Source organism: Propithecus coquereli, unplaced genomic scaffold (genome assembly GCF_000956105.1).
Source record: "Propithecus coquereli isolate 6110/MARCELLA unplaced genomic scaffold, Pcoq_1.0 Scaffold370, whole genome shotgun sequence".
NCBI classification, from domain to species: domain Eukaryota; kingdom Metazoa; phylum Chordata; class Mammalia; order Primates; family Indriidae; genus Propithecus; species Propithecus coquereli.
In genome coordinates this window covers 1718551-1737174 of record NW_012149397.1, presented here as the reverse complement: position 1 = coordinate 1737174, position 18624 = coordinate 1718551, and the positions used below count along the sequence as shown (strand labels likewise).

The window sequence follows — 18624 nt, the reverse complement described above, 5'->3', positions numbered from 1 at the left end:
TTTCATTTGTCTAAGTATTTTCTAATTTCCCTTGTGATTTTTTTTTGATCTATTTGTTGTTTAAGAGTATGTTCTTTAATTTCCACATATTTGTGAATTTTCTAGTTTTTTTCTATTATTGATTTATAGCTTCATTCCTTTGTGATTGCAAAAGATATTTTGTATGATTTAAATATTTTTAAATTTATTGAGACTATTTCATATCTTAATATATGTTCTACCCTGAAGTTTGTGTGTTCTGCTCTTGTTGAGTAGAGCATTCTATATATGTTTGCCAGGTTTAGTTGGCTTTTCGAGTTGTTCAAGTTCTCCATTTCTTTACAGACATTCCCAGATGTTCTCTTATTGGAAATGATGTATTGAAGCCTCCAGCTATTGTTGTAAAACTATTTTTTCATTCAGTTCTTTCAGTATTTGCTTCATATATTTTGGAGCTCTGTTGAATGCATATATATTTATAGTTGTTATATCTTCTTGATAAATTGACCCTTCCATCAATATATAGTGTCATTTTTAAAGTCTTCTGTTTTTAAAAAATTAAACTACTTTGTTGAGATATGACATGTAAAAACTGTACTTACTTAATGTGTACAACTCAGTAAGTTTGGGGATAAGTATATACCTGTGAAACCATCACCACCAAGGCCATAGACATGTCCATCACCTCCCAAAGTTTCTTACTGCCCTCTTTATTATTATTATTGTTATTATTTTCTTTGTGGTAAGACATTTAACATAACATCTACTCTTTTAGTAAATTTTAAGCATGCAATTTGCTAACAATACAATAAGACATTGTATTTATATATTGTTAGTTATAGGCACTGTGCTATATAGTAGATCTCCAGAACTGATTTATCTTACATAACTGAAACTTTGATTTCAAATTATATTACAAAGTGATCAAAACAATGTGGTACTGGCATAAAAGCAGACACATAGACCAGTGACAGAATAGAGAGCTCCGAAATAAACCCACATGTGTATGTTCAACTAATCTTTGACTAGGGCATCAGGAATACAAAATGGGGAAAGGATAGTCTCTTCAATAAATGATGTTGGGAAAAGTGGATATGCAATACAAAATAATGAAATTGGACCCTTATTTTACACCATACACAAATATCACCTGATGTCTTATAGCTTTTTGTCCTCATTTTATCTGTTACTTTCTTCTTTTATATTGAGTTGATTCTTTTTTTTTTTTTTTAGTGAACTGTGTAGATTCCCTTCTCATTCCTTCTCTGTATGTGTTGTAGATATTTTCTTTATGGTTACTGTGGGGATTACATTTTACATCCTAAATTTAGAATAATGTATTTTAAATTGACACCAGCTTTACTTCAAAAATGTACAGAAACTACTCCTATATTTCCTCTATCCTCCCCCCTTTATATTGTTATTGTCACAAACTACATCTTTATATGTATTGCGCTTCAAACACAAATTTGTAATTTTTAATGCGTTTGTCCTTTAAATCCTATAGAAAATAAAAAGTGGAGTTATAAGCCAAAGTTATAGTAATACATATTGTATTTTTATATCCACTGTGGTGTATGTATAATATGTGCTTTTAAGCACATATATGTATGTATAACTTATTAACATGTAACATAATTATATGTTTATTATCAGTTTTCTGTATTGTCTAATCTGGTAATTTATTAAGCACATTTGGAGCATCCTCATTGTAGGGCTAATTATTCTCCACTACTCAGGCAAGGTCTTCCTGGTTACTAGACCCACAATACTCTGTGAGTAATGAATTTTTAAGGTCTGGGTGGTGGAAAGATGCATAGGCTCAGTGTGACATCTGGTCAAATCTAGACACCGTTCAGATTCTTCCCCCTGGCTTTTGATAATTTCCTCCCATGTGTGTGCTTATCAGTACCCTGCTGAATTCTTGAGGTAGACCTGCAGATCTCTGGGCTTCTCTCTCTGTGTCTCTTTCTCCTCTCCATAACTCTGTCCTACCTTGGACATAAAATGAAAGCAGGGATCATTTCTCCTGTTGCTCGCCATTGTCCCCAGCATCTAGCTGATATATAGTAGGGCTCAACAAATATATATTGAATGAATTAATCACTTGGAGTTGAATATTTTCACTCTTAAAGAATATTGGTAGAGGCCAGGTGCAGTGGGTCACACCTATAATCCTAGCACTCTGGGAGGCCGAGGCGTGTGGATCATTTGAGCTCAGGAGTTTGAGACCAGCCTGAGCAAGAGTGAGATCCCGTCTCTACTAAAAATAGAAAGAAATTAGCTGGACAACTAAAAATATATAGAAAAAATTAGCCGGGCATGGTGGTGCATGCCTGTAGTTCCAGCTACTTGGGAGGCTGAGGCAGAAGGATTGCTTGAGCCCAGGAGTTTGAGGTTGCTGTGAGCTATGCTGATGCCAAGGCACTCTAGTCTGGGCAACAGAGTGAGACTCTGTCTCAAAAAAAAAAAAAAAAAAAAAAAGAATGTTGGTAGAGATAGGACTGTTGACAATACAGTTCTTGGCATTTTTGTTTGCTTTAATTTGGGTGGTAATTAATAAATTGTTTGAAAAGCTATGAAAAGCAGTTATTTTATAAATATTTAATGAATCCTACTTAGTCTCTTTGACATTTCATCTATTCAACTATGTAATATAGTGCTGAGAAAATTTTTATAATTTTTGTAGAAAAGTTATTTTATCTGGAGAGATAACCAGTAAAATGGTTTTTCCTGCTTGTATTCTAATATTATTACTGGGTTATTAAGTATGAAATGTCTGATTTCCTTGAGTACTAAGTTTGGCAGTTGATATCTCTGACATTTCACTTTGACACTTCTAGTTTTATTTTTATTGTGAAGGTACATCTTCAGTCTTTCAAATGCACATTTTGGCTTGTGATTAACTTTCAAATAATTTTTTAGAGCAGTTTTTGTGAAACCATGTATAAGTCAAAAATTCGTGTTAATTTAGAATATAATTTCCGTCATGGAACCACTGCAGCGTAGACAGCTCGAGATACCAACGAAGTGTTTGGGAAGGATGTGGCTAATGAATGCACAGTGCATCAGTGGTTCGAGAAGTTCCATTCTGATTTTAATCTTGAAGTTGAGCCACATGAGCAACCTGATACCAAGGTGCATAATGAGCTGAAAGCTGTAGTGGAAGCGAATCCATCTCAACCTACGTGTGAATTAGCAGCAAGGCTTGACATTCCTATTCCAACAATGTTGGACCATTTGAAACAAATTGGCAAGATAAAGAAGCTGGATAGATGGGTTCTGCATGAATTAAATCAGCCTCAGAAGAGAAATCTTCTTGAAGCTTACCCTTCTTTGCTGTCACAGCATAAAGGCAAACCATTACTACATCGTCTTGTTATGTGTGATGAAAAATTGATTGTTTTTGAGAATCACAAGCATTTGGCACAATGGTTGGATAAAGATGAAGTGCTGAAACACAGTCCAAAATCAAGTATTCATCTCGAAAAGCTAATGGTGTCTGTTTGGTGGTCCATCGCTGGTATTGTCCACTACAGCTTTGTGAAACCTGGTCGGTTGTTTACAGTGGATGTCTATTGCAACCAGTTGGACGAATGGTGAGGATGCTTGTGATTAAGTAGCGAGATTGGTCACTGGAAACAGGCCAATCCTCTTGCAAGACAGTGCTCGACCAACCACATGTCACACTAACAACACTGCTCAAACTACAGAAGCTGGACTTGGAAATTCTTTGTCTCCCATTGTATTCACCAGACTTTGCGCCAACTGAATACCACTTCTTCCAGGCTTTGGACCACTTCTTGTAAGGAAAAACATTCAATTCTCAACAAGCTGTGGAAAATGCTTTTCACGATTTCATGGCCACTCACTCTCCAGGCTTCTCCGCGGCTGACATAAACAAGCTACCATTAAGATAGCAAAACTGTGTTGATAGTTCAGGTGGATACTTTGATTAATTGTACCCCTTCTTGTTTGAGATATAATAAACTATACTTTTGATTCAAAATCAGACATTTCATATTTAATGACCTAATATTATTAAGTAGGAGGAAGAAAAGCAAAGTCCTCAGATATAGTCATTTATTTGGTTTTTAAAACCCTTTGTATTCTTCGTCCTTGTGTTTATATTAAAAAGCTTTCAGGCAAGGTGCAGTGACTCACACCTGTAATCCTAGCACTTTGGGAAGCTGAGGCAGGAGGATTGCTTGAGGCCAGAAACTCAAGTCCAGCCTGGGCAATAGTGAGATCTCATCTCCACAAAAAATTAAAAAATAAGTTGGGCATGGTGGCATGCGCCTGTAGTCTTAGGTGCTTGGAAAGCTGAGCCAAGATTGCTTGAGCCCAGGAGTTTGAGATCACAGTGAGCTATGATCGTGCCACTGCACTCTAGCCTAGGTGACATAGCAACACCCTGTCCCCCCACTAAAAAACAAAGCTTTCAGATAAAGAATTTTCGTGGATGAAACATTTTACTAGCCAGATAGATATGAATGACATAGGCAAAAAGTAGTAAACTTGTGAATTATTAAGATATTGACAACTCATAATAAAACAGACTTTTCATAAATGTCTTCAGTAGTAATGCAGAAATGACTATGAATATTATGGCAGTACTTTCCAACTATGGAGCACTAGTTTTAAATTTTAATATATTTTAAAATAATTTTTCCTGTTTAAAGTACAATAGAGCCAACAGTTTACACAGTTATATTCTTGGTTCCGTAGCTAACTCATAAAAATTAAACTCAAATATTTCATTTTTAATAGGTTATCATTTTAAAAAATGCATGTACATGATGTATTTGATGATAAGGGGATTTATTATCGCACATAATGGGAACTCCAAGAATAGAGTGCTTAGCTCAGCAGCTTATTGATATCGCCAGGGACCTGGACTTACTATATCAGTCTCTACTCTTCCTGGTGTGCTGGCTTTTGATCTTCAGGACTGACCCCTCGTAGTCTTAAGATGACTGAGCAAATCTAAGTATTATGTCCTTATACAACAATGCCCCAAAACTGGAAGTAATGATGTTTTGTTATGGGTCTCTTGAAGAGTAAAGAAACATCCATAAGCCCTCCCACATATTTCCCCTCATTGACTATAATGTCTATGTGGCTCATTCCTGTCTTAAATCACGGAATTATTGTGGTAGAGTTGGCTTCTGGACCTGGGGAGCTCTCCAGCGTGAAGTTTCAAGATGGTGACCACTGTCAGCATAAGCACAGAGTTGCTGAGACATGTATAACATTGAGAATGTGTTAGCAAGTGTCTCTTGGGCAGTGTAGGAAGCCAACCTTTTTTGTCACAAATGCCTGTTACCTGCTTAGTTTAGAGTACATTTAGAGAAATACTGTTAGATTCTGCCTTTGAGAGTGTTGTGTAATATAGGAGAAAGATGTGTGCTAAATGGAAAAGAAGCTACAGACATATGGCAGGGAAGCACCTGCCTCTGCTCAGGGAAGTCATGGAAAATGTCAGCAGCTTCTCAGATTAAATTATCATGTTGGGTTATTGATATTTGTAAACTCCCCTTTGTGTTCCATGTATTCATAGTGTAGTTGGCAATTTTTTTTCTGTGAAGGACCTAATAGTAAATATTTTGGCTTTTTGGCCATATAGTTTCTGTTGCAACTACTCATCTATGCCAGTGCAGCACAAAAGCAACCATAGACAATATGTAAATGAGTAAGCATTGCTAAATAACAGTAAAACTTAATTTACAAAAACAGGTAGTGGGCTTGATTTGGGCTGTAGGGTGTCATTAGCCAACCCTTACTCCAACAGCATTAGTTTTTCCTCTGCCTGTTTTTTCTCCCTCCTTCAGGATATTTTTATATTCTTGTCCATTTATTTTTTTAACATAAACTTTATTTTAGAATAGTTTTACATTTATAGAAAAATTGCAGATAGTATAGAGAGTTTTCACATATCTCATCCCATGTTATCTTGTTAGCATCTTACATTGGTATGGTATGTTTGTCAAAATTAGTGAACCAATATCCACACATTAGTGTACACTAAAGCCCACATGCACTTTATTCAGATTTCTTATTTTTTACTGAATGCCCCTTTCCTGTCTTCATCCAAACTACTGCATTGCATTTAGTTGTCATGTCTCCTTAGGCTCCTCTGGGCTGTGACAGTTTCTGAGGCTTTTCCTTGTTTTTGACGACCCTGACAATTTTGACAAGTACTTATCAGGTGTTTTATAGAATGTCAGTTGGGATTCATCTTGATGTTTTTCTCATGATTGGACTGGAATTGTAGATTTTGGGGAGGAAGCCCACAGGTGAAGTACTATTTTCATCATATCGTATCAGTGGTATATATCACTGTTGATTGTTAATTTTGATCACCTGGCTCAGGTATTGTTTGTCAAGCTTTTCCACTGTAAAATTACTCTTCCCTTCCTCCTTCTCCCCCGGCCCATACTGTACTCTTTGGAAGGGAGCCACTATGTGCAGCCCATGCTTTTGGAATGAGAAGTTATACTCCACCTCCTTTGGGGCAGAATGTCTACATAAATTATTTAGAATTCCTCTGCATGGGAGATTTGTTCTCCCCTATTTGTTTAATCATTTCATCAGTATGAACTGATTTATTTTATACTTTGGATTATAATCCAAAATTCAGTACTACTCTATTTCCTTGTCAGATTGTTCTAGCTTTGGCCATTGGGAGCTCTTAGACATATACTCCCCACCCAATCTTTGTTTAATTTTTATTTTTAAGCCCTTATTCTGGCACTGCAAGATACTCCAGGCTCCTCTTGTATATTTCCTTCCCCAGTCCCAGAATTAGCTATTTCTGCAAAGAGCCCTGTTACCTTGTATTTTGAAACCAAGACTTCACACTAGATGTGCTTATTGCTATTGAGCTGGGGTGTCAATGCTTTTAGGCTCAATCAGGTGACAGAACAAGGAAATATGGATATATAATACACGTATTTATAGATATTTCTATTTCAGACCATCTGTATCTATATGCAGCTAAAAATGAGTTCATAATGATATCTCCAACTCTAATCCATTATCACATGATCATTGTAGTTTCCTCCCTGTCTTTATTTGTAACCTTCCACTCCAGCAATGAGAAAACTGACTTACACCATTTGCCATCCATTTTTGTTCAATTCCAGTGTACATGTATAGTGGTTTCAGAATTGTTAACCTGTACTTCTGTGGAGCACAACTTTATCAGAGTACAGTGCTTATGGTCAGTTTTTTTCTTCAGTCTTACAAGGCTCCATTAATTTCCAAAGTTACTTGGATCACCACCTTTTCCCCTACTCCCTTCAGTGAGATTGTTTCATGCATTTGTAATACAATTACATTGTTTTGTTACGTTCTGCATCCTGTCCCAGGATTCCCTGACCTCCTAAATATTTTTTAAAAATTAACATGTACTGAGGTTTACTCTTGTTCTCTGAAGTTCTGTTGGTTTTGACAAATGCATTGTGTCATTTACCTAGGATTACAGTCTCATACACAATAGTTTTACTGCCTGAAAAAAAATCTCCTGTGCTTCACCTATTTAACCCTACCTGCTACTTCCTAGCTACCCGACTGATCTGTTTACCATCTCTACAATTTTACCTTTTCCAGAATGTGGTGTAAATGGTATCATACACTTTGTAGCCTTTCAGACTTTCTTCTTTCACTTAGCAATAGATCCATCCAAGGTAACAATGATCATTTTTTAAATTTGCATTTTATTATAAAATGAACAATGATATATAGGCCCTCCCCCCCCTTTTTTTTTTTTTTTTACTATTAGGGGATTCATTATGTGATTTAACAAGAAGTTTGCTGGAAAGACATTTCTAGGATTGATCCTTGATTTAGCATCAGAGACCCAGGTTCTTCCATTTTCAGTATGTTCACTTACTTACCTGGCTCTCAAGATCTTAAGATGGCTCCCATAGTTCTAAGCTTCACACACAGTAGCAATGTTCAGAGGCAGTAAAGGAATCTCTCTCCTCTTTTTCCCCTGTTGCATTTTTAAATTGAAATATTCCCATATAAAATTCATTGTCTGAAAGAATACAATTCAGTTGTTTTTAGTATATTCACAAGGTTGTATAGCTATCATCATTATTTAATTCCAGAACATTTTTCTCTCTCCAGAAAGAGCTTCCATACCTATTAGCAGTCACTCTCGGTCTCCCTGTCCTCCCAGGTCCTTTGCCCAGTTTTAAATTGGGTTGTCATTTTATTAGTGACTTGTCAGAGCTCTTTATATTTTCTTGATTCAAGTCCCTTATCAGATACAGGTTTTGCAAATATTTTCTTCCAATCTGTGGCTTGTCTTTTCATTTTCTTAACAGTGTCTTTTGCAGAGCAAAAGTTTTTAATTTAAGTAAAGTCCAACATAACTTTTTCTTGGATGCGCTGTGACTGTAGTCTTGTATCTATAAACTTATGAAACCATGTGACCAAGGTCACTTACATTTTTCTCCTGTTATCTTCTGGAAGTTTTTGGTTTTGCCTTTTATTTTTAGGTTTGTGATCTATTTTGAGTTCCTGATTTTTATTTTGGTAAAGATATATATAACATCACATTCATCATTTTTAAGTGTACAGTTCAGTGGCATTAAGTACATTCACATTGTTATGCAGTCATTATCACTGTCCATCTCCAGAACTTTTTCATCATCCCAAACTGAACTCTGTACCCGTTAACCAGTAACTCCCTAGCCCCTGGTAATCACTATTCTACTTTTTGCCTCAATGAATTTGATTACTCATGTAAATGAAATCCTATAGTATTTGTCTTTTTGTGAGTGGCTTATTTCACTTACCACAGTGTCTTTAAGCTTCATCCATGTTGTAGTAGTCAGAATTTCCTTCCTTTTTATGGCTGAATAATATTCCATTATATGTACCTTGTTTTGTTTATCCATTCATAATTTGATGAACACTTGGGCTGCTTCCACTTTTTGGCTATTGTGAATAATGCTGCTGTGAACATGGGTATATAAAAATCTGTTCAAGTCCCTGATTTCAGTTCTTTTGGGTATGTACTCAGAAGTGGAACTGCTGGGCCATAGAATAATTCTACTTTAAATTTTTTGAGGAACCGCAAAACTGTTTTCCTTAGATGCTGCACCGTTTTACATTTATTCCTACCAATAGTTCACAGGGGTTCTAATTTCTCGCCTACAGTTATTTTTTTTAAAAAATCATAGTGGCTATGTTCTCAGTGTGTCCCCCAAATTCAAGTGTTAGAAACTTAATCCCCAATGCAACGATGTTTGGGGGCGAGGCTTTTTGGGAGGTCTTTAGGGCATGGGGCTCCACCCTCATAAATGGATTAATGCTGCTATAAAATGGGCTTTTGGGAGAGGATTTGCCCCCTCTTGCCCTCGTGTCTTCTGTTTGAGGATGTAATAAGAACTTCTACACCAAATGCCAGTACCTTGATCTTGGACTTCCCAGCCCCCAGAACAGTGAGAGAATACAATTCTGTTCTCTATAAATTTCCCAGTCTCAGGTATTCTGTAATAGCGGCACAAAACAGATTAAGACAGCAGCTATCCTAATGGGTATGAGGTGGTATCTCATTATGGTTTTGATTCACATTTCCCTAGTGATTAGTGATGTGTATCTTTTCACATGCCTGTTGGCCATTTGTGTATCTCTTTTGCCCTTTTAAAAAAAGTTTTTTGGCTTTGAATTGTAGGACTTCTTTATGTTTTCTGGATATTAATCTCTTGTCACATATATGATTTACAAATATTTTCTCACATTCTGTGGGTTCCCTTTTCACTCTGTTGTCTGTTGGTAGTGTCCTTTGGTGCACAAAAACTTTTCATTTTGATAAAGTCCAGTTTATGTATTTTTTTCTTTTGTTGCTTGTTCTTTTGGTGCCATATCCAAGAAATCATTGCCAAATCCAATGTCATGAAGCTTTTCCCCTATGTTTTGAGTTTTTCCAACAGTTTCATAGTTTTAGCTCTTTCAGGTTTTTGATCCATTTTGAATTAATTTTTGTATATAGCATACGGAAAGGCTCCAACTTTAATGTGGCTATCTAGTTTTTCCATTACTATTTGTTGAAAAGACTGTCCTTTCTCCATCAAATGGTCTTGGTACGTTTGATGCATATCATTTGACCATATATGTGAGTGTTTATTTCTGGGCTCTTTATCCTATTCCATTGGTCTCTATGTCCGTTTTTATGCCAGAACCACACTGTTTTGATTACCATGCATTTATAGTAAGTTTTCAAGTCAGAAAGTGTGAGACCTTCAACTTTTTCTTTTTCTTTTTTTTTTTTTGAGACAGAGTCTCGCTTTGTTGCCCGGGCTAGAGTGAGTGCCATGGCGTCAGCCTAGCTCACAGCAGCCTCGAACTCCTGGACTCAAGCGATCCTTCTGCCTCAGCCTCCCTAGTAGCTGGGACTACAGGCATGTGCCACCATGCCCGGCTAATTTTTTCTATATATATATATTTTTTTAGTTGTCCAGATCATTTCTTTCTATTTTTTAATAGAAACGGGATCTCGCTCTTGCTCAGGCTGGTCCCGAACTCCTGACCTTGAGCGATCCACCCGCCTCGGCCTCCCAGAGTGCTAGGATTACAGGCGTGAGCCACCGCGCCCGGCCCCTTCAACTTTTTCTTTATCAAGATTGTTTTGGCGATTGGGATCCCTTCAGATTCCATGTGAATTTTAGAATGGAATTTTCTATTTTTGCAAAAAACGTCATTGGGATTTTGATAGGGATGACATTGATTCCGTAGATCACTTTTGATAGTAGTGACATCTTAACAATATTAAATCTTCAAATCTATGGACACAATTTTTTTTTACATTTGTTCATGCCTTCTTGAATTTCTTTTAGTAGTATTTAGTAGTTTTTAGTGTACAAGTATTTCACCTCCTTGGTTAAATATATTTCTAAGTATCCTATTCTTTATGATGCTATGGTAAATGGAATTTTTAAAAAAATTTATTTTCAAGTTGTTCATTGTTAGTGTATAGAAATGCAGCTGATTTGTATCCTGCAACTTTGTTGAATTCATACATTAGCTCGAACAGTTTTTGTTAACGTGGAATCTTTAGATTTTTCAACTTATTAAGATCACATCATCTGTGAACAAAGATAATTTTACTTCTTCCTTTCCAGTATCCTCCTCCTTTAGCAAAGTCATCCTCGAAAGACACAGAAGAAAAGGAAGTATCTATGATAAAAGATGATGATACATCCATATAGATTAAGACCTGTTGCTTTTAAACACAAACCCAAATGTAAAGAGCCAAGAGCAGCCACAGGTCTACACTTGTCTTTGAACTGCCTGTCACACGCAAGGTACTGCAGGATACAAAGTGCAGGGATCTTGTGTTTTAACTTGATAATTTTCCTAGCATATTGGAGGTTAGATAGTAGGTGAATAAAAAGGCACGGTCCCTAGCATTATATACCACCCATCACTAGAAACAGTAAATACTAATTTTGTTTTTTTAATTTGAGGAATGAATACTGTATTGCTTGAGAAGGAAAACTTGAGGTAAGAGAAAGAAATAAAAGACATCTAAACTGAAAAGGAAGAAGTTAAATTGTCCCTATTTGCAAATGACATGATCATGTGTGTAGAAAACCCTAGCAATTCCACCAAAAACTGTTAAAACTGATAAATTCAATGAAGATGCAGGATACAATATCAACATTCAAAAAATCAATAGCGTTTCTGTATACTAACTATGAGAAAAAAAATCAAGAAAACAAATTAAATACAAAGAAACAAAATATTAAATCTATGAAAGGCAGTATATTAAGGGAACTACATACTTGGATTTAGTATTTTTCTTTAACCTAATATTTTATAAAACAGTAGAGTCAAATGAGTTTATTTCGTTTTGCTTTTATTTTTATGGAATGTGTATACATACAAGCACATAGACATATTTTTTAAAAAATTACAACTGCTACATGAATATATGAAAGTCGTAAAATATTAAAGAAATAGTCAGGCATAGTAGCTTATGCCTGTAATTACAGCTACTCGGGAAGCCGAGGTGGGAGCATCGCTTGAGGCCAGGAGTTAGAGACCAGCCTGGGCAACACAGCGAGACCTTGTCTCTAAAAAAGAAAGAAAGAAACATATATATATCTTCTATTTTCCCTAAGTAATCAATCACATGGTTAGAAATTTAGAAATTTGGCGTATACCATAGTATTACCTTTCATGTGGGAAAAAAAATTGGCATATGTTTTTATACATGTACATTCATAGGTAAAAACATACTCTTACATAAATAAGAGTATATGTATTATCTTTATCTTTTTCTGTGTCATTGTATGTAAATCCACATTCTTTTTAATAGCTTTTTCAGTGTCTCATTGTATGAGTGTAGCATAATTTTAACCATTCCACTACTGATAGATATCTATGGAATTTTTACTTAAAGTTATTGCTGTTAATTTTTTAATTTTGAAATAATTTTAAACCTGTGGAAAAGTTGCAAAACTAGTAGAGTTCCTATATATCCTTCATGCAGCTTCCCCAAATGCTAACATCTTCTATAAGCCGTATTAATTATCCAAACCAAGATATTAACATTGCTACAATACTTCAATCTACATATCTTATTTGAATTTTACCACTTTTCCTATTTTCTTTTCCTGGTTCAGGATCTAATCAAAGATTTCACATTGCCTTTAGTTCTCATGTTTCCTTAGACTCTTCCAATCTGAGACAGTTCCTAAGACTTTAACTTTTTAAATTGTTTCTAAAAAGACAAGGTCTCACTCTGTCGCCTGGGCTAGAGTACAGTGGCACGACATAGCTCACCACAACCTCAAACTCCTGGGCTCAAGTAATCCTCCTGCCCCATCCTCCCAAGTAGCTGAGACTACAGGTGTGCACCACCATGCCTGGCTAGTTTTTCTATTTTTAGTAGAGATGGGTCTGCTCTTGCTCAGGCTGGTCCTCCTGCCTCAGCCTCCCAGAGTGCTAGGATTGCAAGTGAGGTATCATGCCAGCCTGAAAGTTAATTTCTAAACAGTGGTGCAGCGGATAGGTCCCAGTTCTGAAGGAATGCCAAAGGAGTTATAAACTGAATTGTACCAAGCATAAGATGGAAAGCATAAGATAAACACTCACTTGGAATAATTTTCTACAAGATGTCATCTTTGTCATTGATCTTCCTAACTTAAAAAAAAGATCATTTATTAGGGAAGCTTTTATACACACAGGGAAACATGCAGTGACACCGCCCCCCCACATACCTCTCAATCTTCTTCAGTAACTGTCACTTTTCACCCTTACTTTCTTCATCTATTGCTACTCCTCTTCCTTTTGTTTTATTTTATATTTTTGCTGTAGATTTTAAACCAGGTTCCAGATATTATCTCATTTCACAAGTAAATATGTTAGTATGTATCTCTAAGCAATAAGGACTTTTTAAAAAACTAACTTCAATGCTGTTGTTACAATGAATATTACTCTTACTATTCTCTGATATTCAGTCCATTTTTCAAGTTTCCATGATTGTCTCAAAATTATCTTTTTTTCTAATTAGTTGTAGTCAAAATCCAAAGTCCACTTAATTGCTTTTGGTTAATATTTTAAAAATTTATTTTAATCAATATGCTCTGTAATTCTTTTCTTTTTTTTTTTTTTTCACCAATGCCATTTCTTTGTTGAAACTGGGCCATTTCTTCCAAAGATTTTTCTACATTCTGGGTTTTGCTGTTGAAAATGAAAGAACAGAGAAAACACATTAGTCTCATAGGAGATCCATGCTGCTGTCAGTGGAAAAACTCAAACTATGTAAAATAATTTTAAGAGGTTTATTGTAAGTCAAATGTGTGCAACTGTGGCCAGGGGAAACATCCCCTCAAGAGGTCTTGAGAAAATGTGCCTTATGCAGCTGGGTTGCAGTTTGGTTTTGTACATTCACAGAGACGGGAATTAATCAATACATGGAAGGTATGCGTTGGTTCAACCAGAAAAGGCAGGGCATCTTGAAGCAGGGGTTTGCGAGTCATAGGTAGGTTTTAGGGATTCTTTAGTTTGCAGTTGGTTGCAAGAGTTAAGCTTTGTCTAAAGACCTGGAGTCAGTAGAAAGGAATGCTTGAGTTAAGATACAGGTCTCTAGGATGCTTGAGTTAAGTAAGTGAAGGGAGTCTTCTATCTGTTATGTGATGCTGTATGGGAATCAGGCTAGACAGTAAGCCGCATTATACATGGCTAATAAAACCCTGTTAGTGAGATTTTATCGTGTGTACGTGTGACTCACCAGGCCTCTTAGAAAGGAATTTGGACAAAAGAAAAAAGGTCAGAGTTCAGTCCTCACCACTAGTGTATTGCCAAGTGCTTATCTATAGTGGGGTAAGAGAAGTGCTGTTTGGGGTGGATCATAGAACAAAACAAGAAAAAAATCCTTTTCCTTGTAGCATTTACATTCTACAGGAGGTAGGCAATAAATAAAAATAAATTGTAAAGTTTGTTGGAAATCCTCTAGAAAACACTAGGGCATAACAAGGGGATAGGGAGTTGTAGGACCGTGTTGGACGTGCACAATGTGTGATTGAATGCAGTGGAAGCCAGGGAGGGTGGATCAGAGGAGTAAAGGATCTGAGTTACATTTAAAAGGTTCACTCTGGCTACCATGCAGTGGGTGAAGGAGCAAGGGTTAGAAGCAGGGGTCCTCTTTAGAAAGTTACTCTGTAATCTAGGCAAGAGAGGATAGAGAGAGGATTGGACCAGGGGAGAGCCAGCCAGTGAGAGAGGAGGTAGGCATGAGGGCAAGGTTTTTGACTCCAGCAGCTGGAAGGACTGAGGAGGAAGGAGGGTAACGTAGAGGGTCTCCATCATAGGCAGAGCCTGAATAGTTGCCTTCATTTCCATTCACTATTCTGTTGGTGAAGGACTGGCAAAAACTGGTACTTTTTGAAGGTTGTGCTGATATGTTAAGGGCCTTTTGATTTTTTTTGAGTTGTTAGGTGCTTAAATGGTTCTTTTCTTTTTCTTTTAAATGTTGTGAAGTGCTTTCCATTTTGCAAACGTTTTGTCATTGAATAGCTTTAAACAACTGTTTATTATTAGACATCGAGCAATTTACAACTTTGAATATTTAATAATTGTATTTAATACTTGACTGTTTTGAAAAATTTCACAGCTACAAAATTTTTAAAGAATAATACAATGAATGCTCATATTCCCTTGATCTAAATTCAGCAATTAACATTTTGTGACATTGAAGTTAGAAAGTGTATACACACCAATTTTTTTCCAAGCCTTTTGATAGTAAGTTGCAACATCAAGAATACCCAAGAAATCTAACATTAATGCCATAGGATTATCTAATGTGTAGTTCTTTTTGTATTTTTCCTGTTTTTTCCTTTTCATCCAGGATGTAGTCCAGGAGTACTACTTTGGTCTTTCTATTCTCCTTTAATTTGGACTAGTCTACTTGCCTTTACTTTTGTTTTTTGCCATTGACATTTTTAAGGACATCAGGCCATTGTCTCAGAGACTGTCCAACAATCTCCATTTGTCTATTTCTTCATGATGAGATTCTAGTCAAAGCATACAGGTATACATTTTGCCTAAGAGTTGCAAATGTATGCACATGGGAATAGTGTGGGTTTTACAAACCCTTTTGTAAATATCACCTCCATTTACTACCAAGTATTAGCAAAACACCTGATATTGCAATAAACATTGTTACATTGAAAGAAATTTTAGATTTTATCCCTGGAAGTCACAGACTGCAGAAAACTAGCAGATTAGGCAGAGTCTTTAAAATAAAACAGTAACAGAAGGTTGGATTTTGACACCTTTAGATATGAAGTATGTTTTCAGATTTGACCTAGCCGCCAGTATTTAAATCATCTGTGCTGCCTCTGAGGCTTTTGAGCATGTGACCCCCATACCCATCTCTCTTATAATGTGGCTAAAGAAACTTCAGTCCTAGAGAGGTTAAGTTGCTGAGGAACACATAATTCATAAGGGACGGAACAGTCAGGTCCTCAAACCTGAGTCTCTTGAAGACCCAGGCAATTTTCTACCAAAGCTCCAGTGATTAGCATTTATGGGACAAATATAAAGTATAATATCAGCACCTTCAATGATTAAGGGAGGCGAAGGCATCGGGGATACCACAGAATGGAATTTTATCTTAAATACTATAGGTAGATCCTAAATTTATTTTATACATTTTTATATACCATTTAAGATAATATTTTATATCTCTTTGCTATTTTTCATAATAACTTTCTTTCTTTTTTAGGTACAAGGCTTTGGTCGACCAAGTGTATACCATGCTGCTATTGTCATCTTCCTTGAATTCTTTGCATGGGGCCTATTGACCACTCCAATGTTGACTGTAAGTATTGCTGAACTGTGTTCTTATTTATTAAAATGTTCTTAGGCATACATCCCCAGGTCTATATGTCTAGGTATGTGTTTGGGAATAGCTCTTGATGGTGATTTAAGACTACTTGTTTCATTGGGTTGTTTCTGTTGTGTGGTTTGTGAACCACCTATGACAAAATCACCTCATTAAATATGCCTGGGCAGCACTGCATTCCCGCTGAACCAGAGTCTTGGGGGTGCTGTTATACAAATGAACTGTATATATTTGGGAAAATCTTTACGATGCCCTATAGGAAATAATTGCAGAGCATTGTTGAAGTTTGTAACTTCTTTATGGGGATGTTAATGGCCTTTCACATAAGGACTTTACTAAAATAGGAGATTGGTAGGTAATTTGTAGCAATAAAAGTAATGTAAGAATGTCCATATTTCCATTTTGGTAGTATATGTACAGCCATTTCTTCAGAGGTGGTATTGAATTTCTTAGCAAGAACTTGGATATTTGATATATGGTGTGGTTAGAGGGAAAAGAGATGCCAAAGAAAAGATTAGAGGGCAGATTTTAGGTGGCTTGTAATTTACACTTAATTTTTATTAAAATGTTTTAATTAAGATGTTTTAAATTGGCCTAAAGTTTCAGTTGTCTTAAATTGTTCTTTTAAAATCATTGGTGGGCTGGATGCCATGGTGTGTGCCTGTAGTCCTAGCTACTCGGGAGGCTGAGGTGGGAGCCCAGGAGTTTGAGTTCAGCCTGGGCAACATAGGCCGAACCCTGTGTCAATCAATCAATCAATCAATAAAAATAAATAAATTAGTTAATTCGTTTAAAAGAACCTCATTGGTGGTTAACTCTTCCCAGTCATCATTTGCCTTACCAGAAAATCCCTTTGAGTACAGATAATCTTTGCTCCTTAATTGGGTTTTGAAAATAGAGAACTTTAGAGTGTGGCTATTAGCCAATTAGCCTTACATAAGACCTTGCTATGGCCCTTTAAAGTTTTTAATTCATCTGACACATTTAAAATACAATTTGATTAATTAAAATTATAATTTGGGTGGAACAGTAGACTTAAAAAATTGCCTGTATCTCTAATCCTTTTTTATTGTTATTGCATTACGTTTTCCTTCATAGTGCTTTACTAGAGTAGGTAATTAGTCATTAGTTAATGAGGATAGTTAGTCCCATTTTAAGTTTCATGAGATCCTACCTTTCTTCCCTATGTCCCTAATGCCTAGTGCTGCCTAGGACACAGTTGGTGCTTGATATAACTATTTTCTTTGAACAAGTACATGTGTTGCAGGTACTCATGTGTTCTCATGTGAATATTTCTCCAAGACACATTTTTAGTATGAATATAGACAAACCAGGCCACTTTTTTTTAAAATTGTGATAAATAAAAGACACATAACAAATTTACTATCTTAACCATTTTTGAAGTGTTTTCAGTTCAGTGGTATTCAATACATTCATAATGTTGTGTACCTGTCACTACCGTCCATCTCCAGAACTCTTAATCTTTTAAAATTGAAACTTTGTACCCATAAAACAGTAATTCTCCATTTCCCCCTTCCCTCAACCTTTGGCAACCACCATTCTACTGTCTGATTTTGACAACTTTACTAAGTAGAACCATACAATATTTGTCTTTTTTGTTACTGGTGTATTTCACTTAGCATAATGCTCTCAAGATTCATCCACATGGAAGCATGTGTCAGAATTTTTTTTTTATTTAAGGCCGCATAATATTCACTGTTACGAACATGAATATATAAAAATCTATTCAAGTCCCACTTTCAATTCTTACGGGTATTATTTTGGGAAAAACCTGGGATGGAGTGGTATAGAAAAACTGCCTTCTGAACTGAGATGGTGCTGAGAGATCAAAGAATGATTTGAATTGGACAAGTCCAGCTTGGTGAGTTAAATGAGTTTATTAGAGGTTACTTACAAAGGGCATTCACTCCTGGGTGACAAAGGATTTCTCTGGGGATTAAAATCCATACTGCCTGCCCATCGTGACACCTTAAATTTCTTCTTAGTGAATGACAGGGAGTCTTTCCCGACATCCTTGTATTTACACAGGCTAAACATACTAAACATATACAATATATCCGTCATGTGTCTTTATGTGGCCCATGTTATGTTAATGATATAATTTTCCCCTAGGCGGGGATTTTAGTAGTAAAATGAGCCAAAGGGTACTTTAGGACAGCAAAAGTGGTTACAAGCAGTTTCAACCCTTTTACAAGGCTGCACTTACAGGTGCCCTCTCTTGGTCCTTGTGGTTTCTCATGGTATTTTTTTTTTTTTTT

General features: G+C 36.1%; 1 protein-coding gene across 2 annotated transcripts in view; it reads left to right on the top strand.

Annotated features, from left to right (window-relative positions):
- Window positions 1-18624, top strand: part of HIATL1 (hippocampus abundant transcript-like 1) — a 94276-nt gene that overhangs the window by 10794 nt on the left and 64858 nt on the right. For both annotated transcript variants that reach the window (XM_012651823.1, XM_012651822.1), the window contains exon 2: window positions 16226-16321. In XM_012651823.1, the coding sequence (XP_012507277.1) occupies window positions 16226-16321 (96 nt within the window). The remainder of the gene's footprint in view (window positions 1-16225; window positions 16322-18624) is intronic.